We start from the raw sequence: 22823 nt of genomic DNA on the forward strand, positions 1-22823 counted from the left end.
GTTGAATTTATAAAACATAAAAGTTTTTTTTTTTTACCTATTTTCAAATCAAAAAAAAAATTTTACTGAGTTTTTAAGACACATGAGGATTTTATGTAATTTGGCATTTGGAACGAAGGGTAGAGGTTAAGAGACGTACTCATTACTCAACACCAATGATCTCTTAGCTAATGGTTGAAGTTGATCTTTTATCTTTGATATTACAGTAAAACCTCTATAAATTAATAATCTTGGGACCATGAAATTTTATTAATTTAGAGAGATATTAATTTATCGATAAATTAATATTTTATTAATTAAAAGAGAGACTTTTTAAATTCAGCAAATTTAGTACATATGTATTGAAAATAAATGAATTCATATATGTTTCATTCATTATATTTATGCATCAATCAATTTTTTATAACTAATTAAATATATTCATGTATAATATCAATTCATTGTATACAATTAACTATTATATTCATAGACACATGTATCAACTCATTGGAATTACTTAAATATACATGTTTACATTAATTCGTTGCAATTAAATAACTATTATAACCAATTAAATATATCCATGCATTATGAATGAAACATATACTACATAAATCTCAATATGATAATAAAATAATTTATAACACCCAACCATGTCTTCTCATCTAAAAGGCATCGCAAAATCATCCATGAATGATCAAATGCGTAAAGCATTACAGACTTCATATTTTAGTAAATTACCATAATATTTATAATTGTAATATTTATGAATTATTAATTTAGAGTTTTAATGGGACCTAATATTTATAAAAGAATTTTTTAAAAAATTATTATTTTATTATCTTATCGAATTTGATGATTTTTTACAAAGGCCCAAGTCGGGACCGGAAGATTTTATTATTTTAAAGAATTTATTAATTTATAGAGGTTTTAGTGTAGTTGATCATTTTTTCAAAATTAATATTAAGTGTCAATTGTGCTTGCATTTATTTTCCCCACTTGTTTTAAGAATGCATCTTATCCATAGCCCTCAATATCTTGGGTTTTTCTTGGCCTTCTCAATTTTTTTTTTATGATTTATTTTTGATCGACACAAAAATCATTCGTCACTTTTATAAAATCAAATTCAAAACTATTTATTAAAAAATAATTTGTGTTTATCAACTGAACCAACAAGAGTTTTAATAATTTTTGGGACTTGCTCATGGCATTATAGGCCTAAAAGAAATACTCTTTTCATTATTTATTTACAATTCAAGCAATATGCCCTGATTCTCTTTGAAAATATGTGTTCACTTTCATGGAAATCTCTATTGATAATCTAAAATACTAACTAGTAGGGGTGGCACTGCCACTGCCAACATGTGTGTTTAAATTTATTTTATATCAAAAATTTAAAACCTATTTATATTTATGTATCATTTTTTGTTAATTATTAAAATAATTTTTGATTACTTATGACAAAAAGTTTGATGGATAAAAGTTGGAACAAATGGAGAGAGAAAATTATATAATTAGAGAAAATATATATGAACAGATAAAACAAACACACACACACGAGGAGAAATTAAAAAAATAATGTTAATTTTTTTTTTAGCAAAATTATACTTTTATTCCTACAAGAAACTCGTAAATTTGAATTCATAGAATTTAAAAACAGACACTCGTAATTTTGAACTCATAGGATTAGAAAACATTGCAGATATGAATATCTTTAAAGCCTATCAGATTTGGTCCTACCAAATTATGTAGGAAACTTTTTAACCCATAAAATACAGAACCAAAGTTGCAAATTACTTGTCCAGTAGGATCAAAAATGCAATTTTGCCAAAAAAAATTGTCACTCTTCCGATAGATATTCTAATGTCTAATGTCCCGCACTTAATAAATAACTATAAATATGTATCTTACCCCAAAAATTCAAAAGAAAAGAAAAGAAAAGAAGAACGTGTTTATCATATTCAGAGGACTGTAATCCTTCAAGTGCTAACAAATGAACCAAAAATTAAAAAAAATAAATTGAAGAAACGGGAGAAAAGAGACTGCTCAGAAATGGCTTGTTCACATATGGTTCGATTCTGCCAGCGATTTTCCTCAACCAAAAATTCTCAGAAGAGGGAGCTTAGTAATCCTCATCGCATTTTCACTTTTTCCCCAAACAGAAACAAATCAAAATAAAATAAAGAAAAGTCGCTCAGGAAAGAAGGAAGAATCGACATGCAAAAGGCTAAGGAAGCCTCTGGCGATCCGGTCTGTTGAGCTTGAACTTTGTGCAGTCATCACAGCGATCTTTAATCAAGGAAAATAATAGATACAAAAGACAAGTGTATATATAAATTGGGGTTTAGCGATTGAGGAATTCCAGAAATGCAGAGGAGAAAGCTGTGAGTTGATAGGAGGAGAGAGGCTGAGCTGAATGGATGGGAATATTTATAAGCGGGTTTTTTGCAGTTTTAGGGTTAGGCGGCTGCGTATGCACTCTATTTCAGATCCATTTTTTCTCATCAATGGTGAAGAAGTTGTTCGATGGGGGCAAAAGGGGAATTTGTTTTTCTTTTTTAAATTATAAAATTTATTTCAATTCTATTTTTTTTAACCAAGTGATAAAAGGCGTGTTTGCGATGATTTTGAAAACGGCTTTTCAAATGAGTATTTTGAGATTTTTTTAACTTATTTTTTTTTAAATAAGTTCAATTATTTCTCGACTATTTTATTCTCATTATAATAATTTTAATTTAAATCTAATGTTTTTAAATTATTTCTAGAATCGTATATCTACAGTCGATATTAGAATTTTTATATAATTTGAATAATTTGACACTAATAAAATTTATAGTTTTTCACATATTTAATATTTTGAAATTTTATAGTTTATCATTTTATTATTTGATATTACTCCTATAACATGAAAAAAATATAAATTAAATTACTAAAATTAATTAATAAAAAAATATTTTTTATTGGCAATCGTACAAGTTTATTTAATGTGTATAAATCAACAAATTATATTGCTTATTGGGACTATTATTAATTTAAAATTCAATTTTATAATTGATTATGACAAAATTGATGATTTTGGAAAAAAAAAATTATGGCTTTTGTAATTACAATTCCAATATTCTAAAACTAACCTCATGTCAATTGGTATTGGTAGAAAAGTAACTAGATAAAAAAATAATTATTGTGGGATTAAAACTTATATATGATAGTTTTTTATCAAGACGTGGTTTCGGGTAATTCTAAAAATAATTTCAAGAAAAAAGAGCCAAATGATATAAAAAATTGTATTTGCAGTCGAACATAAATTTAGTCTGTTCAATCATGAGGCCAAACGGGCACATACTATGTTCTAGAATTATGAATTTATATAATATTTTTGGTATATTAAATACATAACAATTTAATCATATCAAAATATCCTTTTCAAGGGAAGAAAATGCGAGCCTAAAATTTATCCATTCTTGAACATTTCACATCTGAAAGGACATTTATGAGTTTTCCATCTCAAAAGAATTTGTATCCATCCAACAACAATTCCATCTATCAAAGTCAGCACCCAACCCCCACTCGCTACACTCTCACCACTAAACTATTGAGTCCAAAAGAGCATTATTAGGTGGGATCCAATGACAATCTGGTGATTTTGTTTATCTAAAATATCCCACTTGAAAGTTTGGAAAAGACGCTTTTGTCCTTCAAATTGTCAAAAATTACGAAAAAGGACACATGCCTGAGTTTGTTTTTACTCGGGTTGGGTCGAGAAACTCATTATACATATTGTCTATCCTTGACTCCTTTTAAGAACGTGTTTTGAAACACATAGATCAATACACTCTTGACACACAAACTCCTATTATAAATATCAAGAGCTACATAATACAAAATATGCATTTATGACTATGACGTCTAGTTATGTGACTCCGTTAACTATAATCGAATTGATTTAAGTATCAAAGTTTTTTAGCTAAAAGCCATCTTAGTAAACTTAACGATTCATATTGTAGACCAATTCATAATTCAGATTGAGAACTAAAAATACTTTAAGATATACTTTATTTGAATGTTGGACCCTACCTAAACTCAAATCGCGAAATCAGCCCAACCTCGACTTCACCAATGTGTCTACACTATAATAACTTTTCTTCTATAATTAGGGGAAAAATTAAATATAGGCAAAATTTCATTTTTCGTCCTGTAACTATAGGTGTGCTGCACTTTTCGTCCTTTATTTCTTGAATAAATATATTTAGTCCCATAATTTTGATATTTTTAATACATTTAGTCCTGTAGCTATTGACATAAGAATTTTAGTCCTATATACTTTTTATGAAAACACATTCAATCCTGTAATTTATAAAAATTGACACTTTTAGTCCTGCTTTGTTGGCGAGTGAAATATGGTTATAGAGAAATATACTTGTTTTCAGGCGTTAATTACTAAACACTATCATACCTTTTTATGAGCCTTGCACTGATTCCTCATTTCAACCCTAATTTCCCCAAACCTCCAAATGATTACACAAACACCAACATAAATTATAGAAACAAAATCATTGGCTAACCCCGTATTTTCACATGAACGAAACATTCTTCTTGAATGTCATTTGTCCAAGATGTCCTCAACAGACAAGTCATCTCCAGTTGCAATTGAATAATTCTCAAACATTTTTTGTTACTTACTGATTACTCACTAGCCTCCTTTTTCAGCAAAAAACACCACCTTCAAGACGGATTAAGTACGGGATGAAAGTGAATTAGACAAATTTTGTCTCGATACATAAATGGGACGAGAATTGGTAGGATTTGGGTGAAAATTAGGGTTTCAAGGTGAAAGGAAAAGTTAATGTTGGTTTGAGAATGAATGGGATTCTTGTGAAAAAATACGATTTTATTCTATTTCCCACAACATCAGCACCTTATGCGAGTGAGCACCACGCATTTTTTTTCGAAAATTATTTTTTTTATTCTGGTCAAAAGTAGTACTAAAAGTGTCAGCTTCTATAAATTACAGAACAAAATGTGTTTTCGTAAAATACATATAAGACTAAAATTGTTCTATCAATAGTTACAAGACTAAATGTATCAAACGAATCAAAACTACATAATTAAATACGCTTATTCAAAAGATAAAAGACGAAAAGTGTAACACACCCTATAGTTACATGATCAAAAGTGAAATTTTTGCCGTAAATATATTCATTCTGTTTAATTTGAAGTTGGAGTGACATATGAAGTTGACCCATCAGCCAATAGAAAGGGTCACACGTGTAAGCGCCTTAATTTTCCCACCAGATTTTTATATTTCCCACGACGCCAAATAGAAAATGGCTTCAGCTCGCCACTTGAGTTGAGTTAGAGTTGAGAGATTCTATGCTACTATTATACTCTTTCTCCTACTCGTCGTTCGTTTTCAGCCGACTGGAACCCTCGATTTCGCTGCCGAAATGCTCTGTTCTCGGATTTTGACGATTTCTCATTTGCCGGCGCCGTGTTATTCATCTGAATCAAGAGGATATCTCCGGGGAAAGTTGAAGTCCAATCTTAAATGGCGATCCATGGCGTCGGACGCAGACGCGTCGTCTTTTGCTGCCTCCGTTGACTCCGATTCATCGGCTGACAGAAATTCCGCCGCGTAATGTGTCTATTGATTTATGATGTGCACCACCTTTTTAGTGGTGTCTTCCGGATTTGGTGCTCTTTTTTTGTGATTTTTTGGTGGTGAATTGGAACGTGAGAGATTGAGGCTCGTTTGTTCGCAGGTTTTGTATAATAGAAGGGCCGGAGACGGTACAGGACTTTGCAAAGATGGAGTTGCAGGAAATTCAGGATAATATCCGCAGTCGACGGAATAAAATCTTTTTGCATATGGAGGAGGTTAGTGTTTTCTCATTAATCTTTTTTCTTTTTTAGTGGGGGAGACTAAAGAGAGTTTAAATTCTGTAACCTATACACACCACACAATATCAGAAAGCTTTTTATAGCTTTAATATTTTAATTTCTCTATACAAAATAAATTATGATTCGTGGTTGAATTGTAGGATGTTAGTTAGATCTATTATTCTTCATTTCTGGCACAGTTAGGTGCTGTATGGCTATATTGCTATTGTGAAATTTTGTAGGTTCGTCGGCTGAGAATACAGCAAAGAATTAAAAGCGCCGAGCTTGGTATTATAAACGAAGAGCAAGAGAATGAGCTTCCCAATTTTCCTTCATTCATTCCCTTTTTGCCTCCTTTGGTAAATCATTTTTCGATGCTTTATATGGGACTAATTGCTTTAACTATTCATGTCTACAACTTATGGCCAGAGTGATGTCTGATAAATGAGTTATTTGCAGAACTCATCAAATCTTAAAGAATACTATGCTATGTGTTTCTCACTTATTGCTGGAGTCATGCTCTTTGGTGGACTTCTAGCTCCCACGGTAAGTTCTACTGCACTTTCGTTATGATTCTCGGGCTACTGATGAGTTACTAGGGACAACATCGTGGTTCTGGTTAAATTAGTTCCCAGCCAATGCATCTTCATGTGTGTAAAAAGGGAAAATATAAATTCTGATGGTGCATGTTATTCTTTTGTCTGTTCCATCATCCTGTCATGTGATGGAACATCATATTGTGACATAAACTTGTCAAGTGACTATGCTTTTCTCACACTATCTTGAAAAATTAAATATTCTGGGTGCTTAAGTATAGGTTGAATTGATTTAAGATTTAGCATAGTTGAATGTAGACAGAAGTAGATATGGTAAATGCTCATGTGACATTTTTAACTACGTGAGAAATTGGTGATTTTTTCTTGACTCCTTTGTTTGGTTAAGAGAGGAGAGGTAATTTTGGTAGTGAACTATATTTCTGAAGATGTTTTCCCTGAGTATAGTGCATATTCAGAAATATCTGATGATTTTTGTGCACATTATAGGCAGTATATGACTCAATTATATCCCAAAAGAATAATGAAGTGGGCTGACTAATAATCAGGTGCTTGAACCTGATACGTTTAGCAGCGGTTATTCTTAGCATTGATCCCGGTGGTAGTAAAAGTAGACACCTAAAAATAGTTAGAAACTAGAAACAAAATGAGTAAGTATGAAAGATTGTCTACTGTGAAGTGATTCTATCACATGGGAAAAAAAGGAAAGAAAAGAAGATCTTCGTCACACCGAGAGTTGTTATAAGTCTCGTGGTTCTAATCCTGGTATTCCCTTTTTGTGACATCAGCTGGAGCTAAAACTTGGACTTGGGGGGACATCTTATGCTGATTTTATTCGCAGTGTGCATCTTCCAATGCAATTGAGGTATGCATTTTCTCCTCCTCTTACTGCCCGTTCCATCAGATTACATGATTAACTTTAGCTGTTATAAATTTATCTTACCACTCCATGGATAGGGTATGTTGCTAATATAGCTTTATATAATGGTTAAGAATGCCAGTGGTATTTTACTATAATACTGTAGTTCTCTTGTTGTCTCTCTGGGTAGGTCTTGAATTATAGAAGGACATTATTATTGAATTTATCTGCTTTTGGCTTCTCTTGGTTTCAACTCTAAACAATAACAAGACTTAGATTGGATAAAGAAATCATCTATGCAGTTTTCATGCCAACCTGTTTTTCTGCAGATGTGTTTAATTATCCATTGGTGTGTCATGAACAGTTAATGGTAACAAGACTTAGATTTAGTTAGATCCTAAGAAGTCAACTATAGTTTTTGTGCCAGCCTATTATTGTGCAAATGGAATTTATGGACCACTCAGTGTCCCAGGGAGGTAATCATCTGTGTATTAAGTGTTGTGGAAATGTGGAATGCACATAAGTTACTTCTGGTTCATCATCTGAGATCTCCTCATGGAGGGAAAGTTGAAAGACAAAATTTAAGTAATCTGAAATGGTTAGCAACAAATAAAAACGAGTGCTCTTATCCGAACCTAGAGTATTAGGTGAATTCTCCTGTTTCTTTTTCTGCTTGGTAAATTATATTGTTGGGTTAGACCAATAATGTGATGGACTATAGGTGGTTTACTCCATTGAATTAAGACCTGTATTTCATGAATGGTTGACATAGGTGTTCTGAAGTTTAGATGAGTTGAGGTGAGGGGTATTGCATATGCATTGATGTTCCTCACTGGGAAATTATGAACTTTGTAGTCAAGTTGATCCCATTGTGGCATCATTCTCGGGAGGAGCAGTAGGAGTAATATCTGCCTTGATGGTGGTGGAGATAAACAACGTGAAGCAGCAGGAGCATAAGCGATGCAAGTATTGTCTTGGTACAGGTAATTACTGCATATTTGTCTTTTGTGCCATGGGATACTTTCCTTGGCTACAACTTCAACTTCCTAAATTAGATCATCACCTCTTATATATATTTGGCAGAACTTTGGACTCACATAAGCTAGCTTTCCTGATTTCACTAATGACCTAAGCTTCCTGCATGCCTTTTATCAATGCCATTTTATTTTTCATTTTTAGAGGGGCAACAGATATTCTCTTTAATTAAATATTAAAACAACCATGAGAATATTTTGCCGCTCAAGACGGGAAATGCATGTTGATACTCATGAAACTTATTTTTCAGGGTATCTTGCTTGTGCTCGCTGTTCAAGCACTGGATCTCTTGTTCTTATTGAACCAGTCTCAACACTGAATAGCGGAGACCAGCCCCTGTCACCACCTAAAACTGAAAGATGCTCAAATTGTTCAGGATCTGGAAAGGTATGCTCTCAGAACGCTGATTTGCATTTGCATTCACCTGTTTTTGATTTTATTTTTTGTGACTTGTGGATTTATTTTTCCTCTCTCTGCTAATTGTGACAATCATTAGGTTATATATAGAAGGGATAAGTACACTTTCTTCCCCTAAAACTTTGTATAATCAATGATTTGATAAATTACATCTAGCACTTCTTATGTTTGTTTCCGTCTAACAAATAAAGTCCATCGTTGGTCAAAATCGTTGAATTTGTTGATATTAAAAAAAAAGAATATAAATTGATATTTATTTTCGATTAACTTATTACTGACTTATTGTAGATCAAACAATTTTTTTCAAACCGGTGAAAATATACCTCCTCACATGTATTACATATGCATGAAAATAATTTGGTCATAAAAAAATTTATTTGATCTGTAATAAATTAATCAGGGTTAAATATAATTTTTTTTATCTTTTTGTTAGTATAAGAAAATTAGGTGAATTTTGACTAACGAATAAACTTATTATTAGAAGATAGCAAACTTAGGGATGGTAGATATAATTTTTTAAATCATATAAAATTTACGAAAAAATTCAGCGATCCTTCTGTGATGATAGAAATGTTCAAAAAATACCCTATGAAAAAATTAAAGTATTAATTACCTCCTTGTGGTATAAAATAATGTTCAAAGAAATCGCTCTGTACAGAAATTGAGTCACACGCGCTTTGACTGCGAATTAGTTATGAAAAAATATATATTTTTTAATATTTTTATCCTTCTCTCACATTTAATATATATAACATTACAGATATTTATTAATAATAAAATATTATTTTAATTCCACAATGCAGCAAGGGAGATCATCGTCGCCCAGGCCTAAAGTGGGAGGGTGGGGAGGGGGCGGAGGTTGAGGGGAAGCAGGGGGCCAATAGGTGGTGGGGTGGAGGTGGTTATGATTATTATTTTGAAATAATATTTTTTTATTAAATTTTAAGTATATTTTAATTGATATAAATTTATATATTATAAATTAAAATAATTATATATTTCTTATTTGATCAGTTGATTAAGAGGAGTATTTTAGTTATTATTTTAAAAATAATAAATTCAAATTGACCATGAAACGGTGTAATTATTTATTTATAAACTAGAGGTAAGTTTTAAAATTAAAAATTTTATAGAAATTTTTTTTATATTTTTATATATTAGATTAAAATAAATCTAACCAAAAAATTTATATATAATTACATTAAATGTCAAGAGAGAAAAATGATCTAAATACATATTGTTATCGTCACTGATAGCACGTTGCTGTAACCTACTTTGGTATTGCAGGTCATGTGCCCAACGTGTCTTTGCACGGGAATGGCTATGGCAAGTGAGCACGACCCACGCATTGACCCATTTGACTGAGATCTTGAAGATATAGAGTTTCTTTTCTTCCTGCATGGTTCACCCAAATATTACCAAACATGTTTGTGCATATAGGCTAAAGACAGTTGCTACCTTACCTCAAATATGTTGGCTGTTGTATTAAGGCCAAGACTAGGAATAAAGCATAACATACACGAGCCATTTATACTAGGCTCACCCACTCTTGTCTCACGTGTTAACTAGTTAACTTCATATCTTTCTTAACTAAACCATTATCTGAATTTTTTCAAAATATTTAAAGCTCAGAAAAATGTTCCATAAATACAATAAGGACGAACTGCTCATTGCACGACTACAAGACATGCATCGACACCTATCAGTGATCAAAATGTGGTTATAATGATTTATATTCCTCGATCAAACGAGAAGCATGGAGGCGGGATGTAGGTACTGTAGTGCAACCGAGGTTCTGTAAGTATGCAATCTGTTATTTGGAAAACACAAGGGGGGAAAGAAATGAGTCAGCTTCGATTGAGCATAGTCCAAATCTGAAAGCGAGAACAAGCTATCAAACACTGATCAAATGATTCCAGTAAGAATAATTCCACCATAATGCGCTTTAAACATTAACAGTCAAACTCATAACAACTAATCTATTTGGCAACAGAAGAGCACATCAAGCCATTAACTGAAGTAAAGATTACTAGTCACCTGTTTCGTAGTTGGTTCGGATGAATTCATGGCGCTCTCTATTCTTAGTTTCTGGAAGTGTTCCTGAACAACAAAAAAGTATGATTGACTTTTTGCATAACCAAAATTAGAAGTATCACATACTAGAATTTTGAAAAAGGAAAAAACAGGTTTGTGATTTGCATACGGATGTATTCTACATAGAGCAGACGCTACAGCGCAAACAAAAGAAAGAAAATAAGAATCTTGCTGCATTTGGGTTTATGCTAGTAATTAGACTTGAATCAAAGCAGAGGGCTTCCAACAAATTGAATTTTACAAACCTGTTTCTCTCTCATTAAATGAGCTCGCTTTTCAGCAGGGATTTGCTCCCACTTCAGGACCTTATAGGAAAATTCAAGAAAATAAGGTAGGTTAAGTAGAATCTGCAACTGGTCTGGTCTTTTCTCATCATGTGCGCATTGTTGTTTCATTATTGAGCATTCAATATATTTAGCAATAGAAACTTACTGATACGGCAAAGTGATAAGCCTCATCAGATGTCAAACAAGACTTCAACTCACGCAAAGCATCCTGACAAATGACAAAGGAGTCATTTCTCCCAAAATATGTTACAGTAAGTTTCTGTTATAGTAATGCATATGTAAGGAATAAAGTTCATCCAAACTTTCTTATTTAATAAGTGATATAAAGACCTTGGTGAAGGTTTAAACTGGCATTGAACTGGCAATAGCGCAGTTCCCTTAATTTTAAACCCCAAATTTAACTTGTACATTCTTCACAAGTATCAAGTTCAGTCGAGAAAATCCTGCAGAAGGCATGCTAACTGAAATATTTAAATAAAGCATGCAAGTGGCTAAAAGTTTCCTAATTTCCCCTTTTCTTCCCTGCTTTATCCTCCTTGGGGTAAAATGAAGTTGCTCGTTCAAGTGAAACTTGGTCAAAATGAGAGCAAGACGAGAGGGCAAACACAGTCAACCACTTATAATGCAAAAGAGTGAAAGGAGAATTGAAGCAGAAATCAACACATCTTGGAAAGGGAAAATGTAAGTTATGGACTACCACAACCTTGTGTGTGCTTTTCTTGGCCCGCAAACGTTCATCAATGACAAAAGCTACCTGTAAAAAGAATGAGTTAGATAATTGAGTAGCACAATGTTAGATATAAGATAGCTATACCAGTTGCCATCTGACAGTTGAGAAAACAGCTCACAGGAAGTGCTCAAAGACATGGTCTAACATTATGAATGAAGGGTTAGATGTACATGCAAACTCATAGAGGTTGCTACTACCAACAATTAAGCGTCATTGCTAATTTATCACTCCCCACAGAAGAAAAGGTTGACGAAGATGTCAGTTGTTTGCAAGAAATAGCGATTCAATATTAACTTGAATATGGTGAGGGCATTAGCATTTACGAATTTTATTAAGACTAATGCCTACAACCGAATTGAGTATTTTCCAGAGTGGAAAAAGGCAGTTAATTTCTCGATCTTATTAGGGAACTACTTGAGCTCCCACCATAGTGGCAGAAGAAACACAATGAAATTGTCAACCTTGGGTTTCCTCAATTATAATTAAAATCAAACTAATGGATGGACATCTTGCTGTTATAGAAGTTTGAGAACTGGATGCTGTAGTTGGAGGGTCAGGAATTATGATTTACCTTGTTAAGTAATCTCTTGGGGTCATGAAATGCAGGCTTCTTGGCCCATTGATGGAACAAAAGGGAAATGACAGCTCGGTCTTCTGCACTAAACCTGTAAACTTATGATGAAAAATTGAATTAAAAATGGGGAGGATTTTACATACGGTTGTTGTCAATATTTGTATGACGTTCGGTTCATCATAGATGTGTGTTTGAGAAACACCTTTTCAAGAAGTTATTGCTGTTGCAGTATTCAGGTTCACTAAGCTCTGTGGATGATTCATTGAATAAATTATCAACAGAAAAGTGCTGCATTGTATTCTTTTCAGGAGATCCTGTTCTGAGACTAACAGAAATCCGGGGAGTTTCTTGCTCAGTTTGCTGGTAAGTTGTTTCTGAACAAGCTGAGATCAGCTCTTCCTATAAAATAAATAACCAGATAACATCTAGATCACGTAGCCAGAAGGATAAACAAATATTGTTAGAAGACTGAACAATCCGAAACAAAGCTATTAACTTTTCAAAAAACAACCCACCTATATTTGCTAACATCCTTCCAATGATCACATTATAAAAGCCCACTGTCTAAGAATGGAGTTTTATGCTATAAAAGTATGGTGTGGCCTAGAGGTCATTCGTCTTAACTAGGTAAAATGAATATACAAGTATTTTATGTTCCTTTTTCTTCACAGACAAAAAAGTCTGATTTAGGTGAGAAATCTCATGATTTCTGAGGAGAGAAGGACCAACATAGAGATAGAAGGCATCTTTTATTTTCTTATGATTTATGGAAAATACAGGACAAATGAATATTAAAATTGATTGTGGGTCGACCTATATGTATTCTTCTATGTTACACAGAAGTTCTCAACGGTGTCATCCATTCACTTGACCTAATGGATTGCGCTATAGACAATTGATTTTGATATCTTTCCTAGTTTATTCTCAATTTGAATATTAAACGTGTGTGTTGTACTTAAGTGTACCATGGAATGGTTTAGAATATCAAGATTTTATTACTGAAGATTTTATTCAGTTGAAAATGATATAATGATAAAGTTATGCAAGAAAGAGAAATGTGATCTTCGTGCACAATTCGAGCATAACTTTACAGCGAGAAGATCTATAATTGAAAGAAGGTTTTACCTGAGCCTCCAATAGGTGATTTGGAATTTCTCTAAGAAATCGTGATGGTTGAAGAACCTGAAAAGAAGTTTGCTTTACTGGTGCTTAAACGAAGATTATGAAGAGTTAACGCAGAATCAAAAGCATTTTGTTGCTTGCACCTGCCAATTAGAATCCATAATCACGTATAGCATGAAAAGTTTCTTGCGCGCTCGAGTCATCGCCACATATAACAAGCGTCTCTCTTCCTAACATTTGTAGTGCAAGTCAGATAATAAAGAATATTTTTGAAAAGCTCATCAGAAGGTCTTGATCCAAACACTTAATCTTACCTCAAGTGAGGTAGCACTCTCATTCAGAATGCCATTATATTCGTGCAACAGGGGAATCTCAGCTTCATTTGCCTGGGTGTCCAAATATTAGGTCTATAAGTGATAACAGATAGTAAACAAATAATTCCCATTCCTAATCAAGCAGCATCCTGTAGCAAACTGCATATATTCATGACAAGTACTATGTCATGTAATGCCAGGACTTGAGCTACAGTAAAGCCAATAATCAAATTAGTACCTTCACAATGAAAACTGTGTCCCACTCTAAGCCTTTTGACTGCAAAATAGAAATGACCAAAAGAGTTGATGACATCAGTAGAAAAGTTGCCTTTGGCAGCAGAACCAAACTCCAAGGACAACAGCTAAAATTAATGGCGGTCGGTGTGCAGCATAACCTGATGGATTGTGGTAATGGTAACAGAGTCTTCATCATCATGCCTTCTTGAACGAAAATTTTCTCTTTCACGTCCAGATATATAGTCAATAAAAGCTTTAATTGTAGTCATGCAACCTTTCCCTTCTGTTGTATTATCGTTGCAACGCTCTGCAACAGTATGTACGGTTGTCAAAAACAGGGACACATCATCCAACAGATACTGCAACACCTGCATGGTGGGGCAACCGAATTATGGTTTGTTGCCAACAAAATTATACTTCCCTCACTTGACGAAAAGGCGTTACATTTAATATTGCCGGCAAGAATATCAACCGAAAAAAATACTCGTATTCCCTAATGCATCATGAAAGTGGAAAGTGAAGAATAAAGAAATTCATGCTTACAGATCGAAGATCATTATCTTCATTCAGCAGCTTGCTTCCATCAACATCAAGAACTGCTCGTTGTTCAAGAAGGTATTTCTACAGAGCAAATATTTCGGAAGCAAAAGTTTTACTGTGCTAATAGAACAATTATGCAACATTACCTGTACTAGTTGTAGCAAACAATGCAAAAGGATTAAGAAACTGAGAAGGTAAAAAAAAGAAAAGAAAAAGACTAAACCCACCTAAAAGTTCATCATATATTTAAAACTGAGATTGGAAGTACATGAGAAGGAGGATTTGAAGGCAAAGATATACTAAAGTGTGACTCAACAGAAACCCACTATTATTAGGTCAGTAACTATAAACAGTATCAGCCATCATTCATTGAAATAGCAAAAATGATCACAATCGACAACAGCAATGAGCATCAATGGTATTACAAAAAATCAACTACAAACACATCACTTATTTACATGCATCCTTTTAAACAGACAACTCCATAAAAGAAAAAACCAACCTGAGGTATCATGTTTGCCACAGAAGTGATAACAGCTGAAATTGACTGTTCCTGCAAGCGTGAGATGTGGTGCAAGGACAAGCTTATTAAGATATAATACAAACGAAAAGTAGGGAAAAGATCATGGACCGTCCAAAGAATAAAACATATGTATAGACACACAGTGCATGCCTTCTGTAGAAAGTTAAATATAAGAGAGGCAAGGGTCCAAGAAAAGGTAAAGAACTAAAGTTTCACATGTTAACAATGAATTAAACTCCATCAACCAATATATGTTGCAGCAACTGAAAATCCTCATACAATGAAGTTGATGATCATTATATATTTGGACATCAGCAGACAAAGAAACACACACAAATCAAGTTTGTCAAGTTATGACTGACCCTATGAACAAGTTTTGATATCATGTCTAGAGTGAGCAACACCTTACGCCCTTGCGTCAGTTGACTCCTGTAATAAATTACATGGTCAAAGAAAGAATATGTTACAAGAGATTTGATGCTTCATGAGTCAATTGCAGACTACAGAGAGGCATAGGGCACAAGAAAATGGAAAGACACATAAAACTTCAAATAAAGAATCTCATAATCACTCTAATAACCATAATTCTGCAAAATATTGGATAAGTAGATACTCTTGTAGAAAGGATGATTTTCTAGGATGCATAAAGCACAAGAAGATATTCATTGTTGAAAGGCATTTTCTCATGTTGAACAATTTTTTGCTTATACAATTATATAAATAGGCTAAATTATCTGCATATTTCAAGTTAAAAAACTTGTAGTGTTTAGTTTGAAGTCTTAGAAATATAATAAACCTGATATAAATACACATGCAGTACTGCAGGTCTTTGATTTTCCATATAGAGCTCTCAACAATGACTGGATGGAGGTAATTGCAAATACAGCATTATTTTAGCTTTCTGGGTATCTATCCTATTTTCTTAACATAATCAACTCAGGTACAGACTAATAAACAAAAACTAATCCTAACTGCTTCACAAATTATTCTGTCAGAGCGTCTCTTCAAATACTAGTTACAAGAAAAACCTACTTCACAAAATTAAAAGTTCAACAGCAGTAAGTTGAGCAGCCATTCAACATCTCAAAGATTTTTAGTTGTATAATTCTGTAGGGTATCCAACGACATCATCTGGAACATAGAACAAGGAAGTTATGCTTAATAGGTTTACTTAAACCAGTGCATCATCGGAAATGTATAAAACACCACCCCTCTTATAGGGAATACTGCCAAGAATTTGCAAAAGGGATGAATGATATCATCAACTAGTACCAACAAGTGCATTAAATATAAATTTTTACACAAGTCACAGTTGTATGAGTTCAAACTAATTTCTCTAAAAATAAATAATATAACAAACCTCTTAAAGGTTCCTGATATCTTCGCACTAAATATGTCACATGCTGCTGAAATAAAGCTGCATTTTCTTACAGTTGAAACCTTGTCAATGTGTTCAATTACCTGAAGAAGTGATAAGCAAGTATTGAGACTGCAGTTGAATAGTCAAAGAGGCTTAAACCTAGAAGTGGGCTGATTAGCTTGAATAAGATGAATTTTACAAGTTAGCATGCTGTTTACTTTCAGGGATGGGGGCCCGGAGTCCCGGACTTGGAGGCCTGACCCCAGTATTAATTAGTGATCAATCTTAATAACTCAACCAATAGCCTAATCAATAAAGAGTAAAATTACCCCCTCACAGCCTCACCCCCTGCCTGCCCCCTGCCGCACCTTCCTTCTTCCTCCTCCCCTCCCCCAACCCCCCGCCTTATTCTTTCCCACTCAACGGCGGCCCCAGCCTTCTTCCTCATCACGGCACAAAATGTCCCTTGAACATCCTTTTTCTTCTTTTTTCAATTTAAATATATTTGATAATAATGGAGGGTAAAATATGTCAAATGCCCCTTATTATGCATTTAATAAAATGAAGCAAAAATGGAATGGGTTGAATCCCAACTACACAATGAAAACAAGTAAACTACCTACAACCGGCTTTTTTTTTTCATCATCCAGTTAATACAAATATATGTTACCGCCCAAACAAATCATAATACAAAAGCAAACGGGACCTAAAAATATTACCTAGTATAAATGGATGGTAAAAGACTAGGTATACCTTCTTCTTTTCCTCTTTATCAAATGGAAGTAAAGCCTTGAATACTCGACGAAAGGGGCCATCATCACAACCAGGCAACGTAGTACTCAGCATAGCTATAATGGCTCGGACCACCTGTTATAGGACAAAACTAGCTCAGTCAAAAAGATGAACGGCAGCAAGACCAGACCAATTGCTTTCTGCAGTTTTAAGTTAAAGCTCTTTACTTATTCAAATATTAATATGTTGTAGCATGTCAGTCTGCCTCCAAAAGCCTTTCTTTTCTTTTTTTTTTGGGGGGGTGACATTCCCCTTTCCTGGGTTATCAAATTTCTATTTGCATGCTTATACAAGTCTCAACACTCCAATTGTTTTGTTTAAACTCCAAAAATAAACTCCCCTCTTGCCGAACGGCCACAACAAATAAACATCAAAGAGAGTTCCACAAAGATAAACTGAAATGTGAGGCTACCTTTTTGCGATAGAAAGCCACCCCATGAATGTTAAATGGAATTTTTCTATCGCGGAATGCACTTTGGAATATTTTCCCTGTTGCCTGTTCAGAGGAAAATAGGCAACACCAAAATTTTTGAAGGACGCACAAAGTTTAACTTCTCCCAAACTCTGGTTGTAATTAGACTAAAAACAAAAAAAAGAACTTAACCTGCCTCCGGTAGAGAACAGCAATACCGCCATAGGAGCACTTCCCAGATGAACCATCTGATGTAATTTCCAGTATTTTATCGACCACAAAAGCACACTGTGCCTCTTCGTTGCAACATTCCTTAATAGTTATCTAATCAATATGGTTCCAAAATCTAAATTAGTCAGTGCAGAAAGGTAAAAGGTCAACTTTACAAAGGCTTATTACCTTTGATCCTGAAGAATTGTCAGTCAGGACATCCTTCGACTTGCATCGGTTTAAATTATTTCGTATAAGAAATGATGCAGCTTCAACAATACAGCGAGTAGACCTGTAATTTATATTCAGTCTGACCTAAATAGATGATGAGAAGCACCATTATCAAGACACCTCATAACTAGACATTGTAGCATTTTACAGATAGGTCGGATTCTTGAAAAACAAAAAGCTTATTGTCAGCCTAACCTCTTTGTACATTGGGAAATCTTTTCTGAATGAATCAAATCCACAAACATCAGCACCATTGAAACTGAAAATTGACTGCATAATGATACTTTGATTAATCAGACAAAATGTATCTTTAGAAAAAAGAAAAGTAAATTCAGAAGAAAGAAATACAAAGTTCCGGATTGAAGGATATTAAGAATGAAATGCACCTGATCTTCATCCCCAACAATAGTTATGCGTTTGTGCAATGCAAGAATGCGCAGCAAGCCATATTGCATGGCACTTGTGTCCTGAAACTCATCAATCACAATTGCTTTCCATGATTCTTGACACTCTTCGAACACTTCAGTCAAAAACAGAATTTAATTAAAAAGACAATCATTTATAACATGTTGAATCAACACTTATATATGTTTAGATGGTAAACCTTCTGGAAAATCGGTAAGTAGCTTCACAGAATAGCTGATAAAATCATGGTAATCCAAAGCATTACAAGATTTTAGTATGTCGTTGTAGTTCTGAAGAATTATTGCCTGAAGAAGATATCAAAACAACATAGAATGCTGAGATAAACGACAGTAGCAAAGGAGAATTAAAAAAGAAAGGGATAAATTATTTAAGTAACAGCTTACTCCTGTCTCATCACCCATTTTACGAAAATCTTCAGGTAACCTTCCAGCAGCTTTAGCCTGAAATGAACCAAGTTTGCAGCGTGAAAATAAGTAACATAACCATGTGATGCATAAAATCTAGGAGTATGACATTTGGCTATCTAGTTGTAAGGTAACTCAATTCTATGCAAGTGTTTTCGCCATGCGGCCTACTCCCTTACAATTTATTTTGCCATAAGCAAAAGCAGAAATGTAATAAAATCCAGAATGTGCATCTCTGAGCCAATAAAGCATTGATTTCATACTTGCTGCATTATGAGGTCTTTCAAACTCTACAGATTCTAAAACATTACAATATGTATCCTAACTTTCTAGCTAAGGGAATTTTCCCCTAATCAATTGTACTATTAGAGGTACACATTTGCAAGTATTGTATAGCAATATAGAGGAAGTGATCAATTTTCGCTACTAGACCAACGAACTTTAAAAGAACATTAAACTCGTATTCAGAAATGTAAACTGGTATAAAGGTAAAGACATGTTTACCTGGGTCACAAACTTGAGCCATTTCTTTGACTTATCTTTAAAATGTTTAGGAGAATTAATATCAGACAACTCAGTGAGCTTGCAGACCTCATTACTGGGCCTTCTCTTTCCATCCTCCAACAGGCGGACAGCCTCTATGATAGCTTTTCTCTGTTGTCCATGCCCATATATCAAAAAATCAGGGGTGCGGCCTATCCTATTGGATGAGCTAACATGTTAATATTTCTATGGAAATATGTGTTTTACAATACACATGACCGGAATTTAGATGAAGAACTATATAAGAGAAGAGTGAGAACATTATGGCATCCATGGAATGAAACTCAAGTATGTTTGTTTTTACAGTAAATAGGATGTCCCATGTTCTATGGACAAAAGTTAGAATAGCCTGTCGTCCATGGAACAATAATGCATACATTTTTATGAATATCCAAGAAAGGGAATAGCATTGACAAGTCAATGAAAAATTTGAGTTGGATCGAGATAACTGATAAAATGGAAGTGTTTGGTCGTGCCCCAGTCTGGTTATTAGAAAGCATATTGAGGATCTAAAACCAAAGGAGTTAAGTAGGCAAAACTAACAATGGATTCTCCTCAAAAGGATAAATGAAGTAGATGAGACCAATATTGGTTTCGTCCATTATGTGCAAGCAAACTCTACCAAGTACCCTAGATATATTTGAAAAATCTATGGAAAGATTTCAAACAAAATGGAAAACTCTGTGAAACTAATAATTAAAATACATAAGATTACATGTCGAAAGCAACCAAAAGAAGGTTGCAATCAACACTTTACAGAACTTTTTTCCAACAACATTTAACTTAAAGGAAAAGAAAAAAGGGGGGAAAGTAGGAAAAGAACAAAATGAATTCTGGAGTATAACATACTATATATTTTTCCAACTTAAGAGTGATTGGTTCCATTTACATTAGGTACTCACAAGCTGTGACCTGTCAAAAGCAATTTCTGTTCATCTTTCAAGTAGGAAGGAAATATGCATGTGATGTTACACCACATAATTAATTTTGACCTGGTTTTCACCTGCAATATGCCTACAAACTGGCAATATATTGAAGTAGGTGAACCGCAATTTCTTAGTTCTTTTATTTGTGAACTTATTCCCACAACAAAAATAATAAATGCACTGAGAATCAAATTATTTTGCATGAGGTTTCACATGTACATACTTCTCAGCATGCGAACGACAAAGCTGCAAAGAAAATGAGTGGAATGTGCTGATAGTGAGCTCTTTTGCTGCTGCCTTCCCAGCAATTGCTCCTATCCTCTCCCGCATTTCAGCTGCAGCAGCTGTAGTAAATGTCATCGCCAGAATATTGGATGGACTGATACCCTGGAATTATTCAAGAATGCAGCTGAGAGAAGCATGACTAAGGGTGGAGGTCCAAGCAGACCAGTTAAGCCCCACTTAATACGATGGAAAAATGATAAACATGATTAAGATAAGCATTCAGTTATATAATACTACCTCATATAGAAGCATTAAAACACGACCAACCATGGTGGACGTCTGAAACATGAACCAGAATGTTATGATAATGAAAAGTAAGCAAGATGCAATTCAAAATGTTGGAGAAATGCAGACCTTCCCACTTCCTGGTCCAGCAACAATCACCAAAGGAATTGAAATGTCACTACATGCTGCTTCCTGCTGCTTATCATTCAGCGACTGAATATACTTTGCATACTCCTCAGGCATATTCTTTGTTAGTTTATTCTCTGATATACCTACCCCTTCCACTCCACATGCTTGGTCAACATTAGAATTTAGAATTTCTTTGGATTTCAAAGTCTCATCGCTAACTTTAGGATTTGTTATGACAACATCCTCCTCACAACTCTTAACTATAATCTCATTTTCTGCTCTGCTCATAGTAGTATCATCGCTTTCAGAGTCTCCAGATGATTTTTGTTCGCATAGAGCATCAATTTCTTCTAAAATTGACTCCTCAAAATCATCACCAAGAAAATCAGAAGTCAAGATAGAGTCCTTCATGTCAAGAAAGACTAGTGGTTTCATTGAATTGCTACTCAAACTTGACTTGAATCCATATGAGCTGTCATGTTGTCTTGATGGTGAACCACAGGAATTTAAGATTGATCTATCTTCTGAAGGAAGACCTAGTTTCCCTACACCAAAACCTTCATCCTTCAATTCATTTGCACAGCCAGATGCATCCCGAATACATTGTCTGCTTCTGCATTCAGCTTGCCTAACAGGAGTTAGAAGTATTTCACTATTAACCCCACTTTTCACATGATCATCACTCCTCTTCGACAACATGCTGCCATTCAAGGGATCTTGGGATGATATGTTTGTAGAAATCTTGGATAGAGGCAGCCTCTTATTACCATCAACTTGAACAAGACTTTTCATTTCTTTCTCATCTTCGGACCTATACCAACCAAGATTCAACTATCAGGGATTCCATTCGTTTACTCATCTATCAGCAGCAAATACAAGTGTGAAGAAAATCAATTGATTATGCGTAACACACCATAAGAGAGGAGAATATAAACATCAAACCGCCAATCAATATTATTTCAACACAAACAATAAAAAGCAATAATCAGAAACGTCCATTAATTTTCTCTAAGCGGCCTAGAGTAAGAAAACAACAAATTGACACAAAAGAATACTGAAACAACAAACCACTGATCGTCGAGAACTCACTTTTGATTGCTCAAGAGATTACAAGAGATGGCGCCAGACTCGAACCTTGGCCGTTTGCGGGCAAGGAGTGCCTTGGCTGCTCTGAAGCTTTGCGAAATTCGTGCCCGCTGCTCCGCCGATAATTCACCTCTGGCAGGTATAACCACCGCATTCTCCTTGTTGTTCATCTCTGTATCTTCATTAACAGCGAAGTGAAGAGTAAGAAACTTGAAGAATTCGATTGAACCCTAGGAATCAGAAAACCAGCATTGGAAAGTGCAGTTTAAATTTTCCCTCCCATGGGCTAATGTCACTTTTGTGGTCTTTGGGGACGTTTAAATCTTTCAAAAATTCTGCTCAGACCCCCTATCTTTAACTAATCACAATTTACCCCCTCGCACTTGCCACAAGTCTTAAGGTACATAATATTTTCTCCACAACCTATTTTCTTAACCAACACTTTCTTTTTACATATAAGTAAATGATTTCACAAATTTTCACTTAAATTTGTAATGTGAAATAACTAATTTTTTGCTTAAATTACGAGTTGACAATTACTGCCTTATAATCTCAGTCAAACAAAATTTATTATGTCGGTGCTACATTAATCAAATTGGACAATATCTTAACATATTTTATCAAGAGGAATATTTGAAGCAATTAGATTAAT

General features: G+C 34.1%; 2 protein-coding genes and 1 non-coding gene across 5 annotated transcripts; 1 reads left to right on the plus strand and 2 right to left on the minus strand.

The window, feature by feature from the left end:
- Positions 1-2021: 2021 nt before the first annotated feature.
- On the minus strand, positions 2022-2125 carry LOC148787603 (small nucleolar RNA R30/Z108). Its single transcript, XR_016066546.1, has one exon. It is a non-coding gene; the product is annotated as a small nucleolar RNA R30/Z108 (small nucleolar RNA).
- Positions 2126-5299: 3174 nt separating this feature from the next.
- LOC105166943 (protein ORANGE-GREEN, chloroplastic) lies at positions 5300-10267 on the plus strand. The gene is made up of 8 exons (XM_011086462.3): positions 5300-5611; positions 5739-5853; positions 6099-6215; positions 6316-6402; positions 7199-7275; positions 8125-8252; positions 8555-8691; positions 10009-10267. Exons 1-8 carry the CDS (start codon positions 5424-5426, stop codon positions 10084-10086), a joined length of 927 nt encoding a protein of 308 aa, XP_011084764.1. The 5' UTR covers positions 5300-5423; the 3' UTR covers positions 10087-10267.
- SRS2 (P-loop containing nucleoside triphosphate hydrolases superfamily protein) lies at positions 10181-22453 on the minus strand. Of its 3 annotated transcripts, none has more exons than XM_011086461.3 (29): positions 22175-22453; positions 21086-21896; positions 20969-21010; positions 20670-20833; positions 19482-19677; positions 18957-19013; positions 18752-18857; positions 18534-18667; positions 18343-18417; positions 18106-18231; positions 17899-18030; positions 17707-17790; positions 17256-17369; positions 16503-16603; positions 15505-15571; positions 15122-15172; positions 14623-14700; positions 14238-14447; positions 14081-14119; positions 13843-13914; positions 13672-13758; positions 13532-13588; positions 12609-12805; positions 12404-12497; positions 11806-11856; positions 11248-11310; positions 11061-11120; positions 10759-10821; positions 10181-10531 (listed from the first exon to the last, which is right to left on the minus strand). In XM_011086461.3, the coding sequence occupies exons 1-29, from the start codon at positions 22339-22341 to the stop codon at positions 10442-10444; spliced, it is 3588 nt and encodes a 1195-aa protein (XP_011084763.2). In that variant the 5' UTR covers positions 22342-22453; the 3' UTR covers positions 10181-10441. The 3 variants fall into 3 exon arrangements, with proteins under 3 accessions (XP_011084763.2, XP_088738788.1, XP_088738786.1); XM_088882660.1 differs by having other exon boundaries at positions 10467-10595; XM_088882662.1 differs by lacking the exon at positions 17707-17790.
- Positions 22454-22823: the final 370 nt, after the last annotated feature.

Source organism: Sesamum indicum, linkage group LG7 (assembly GCF_026168435.1).
Source record: "Sesamum indicum cultivar Baizhima isolate 11 linkage group LG7, ASM2616843v1, whole genome shotgun sequence".
In the NCBI taxonomy this organism is placed as follows: Eukaryota; Viridiplantae; Streptophyta; class Magnoliopsida; order Lamiales; family Pedaliaceae; genus Sesamum; species Sesamum indicum.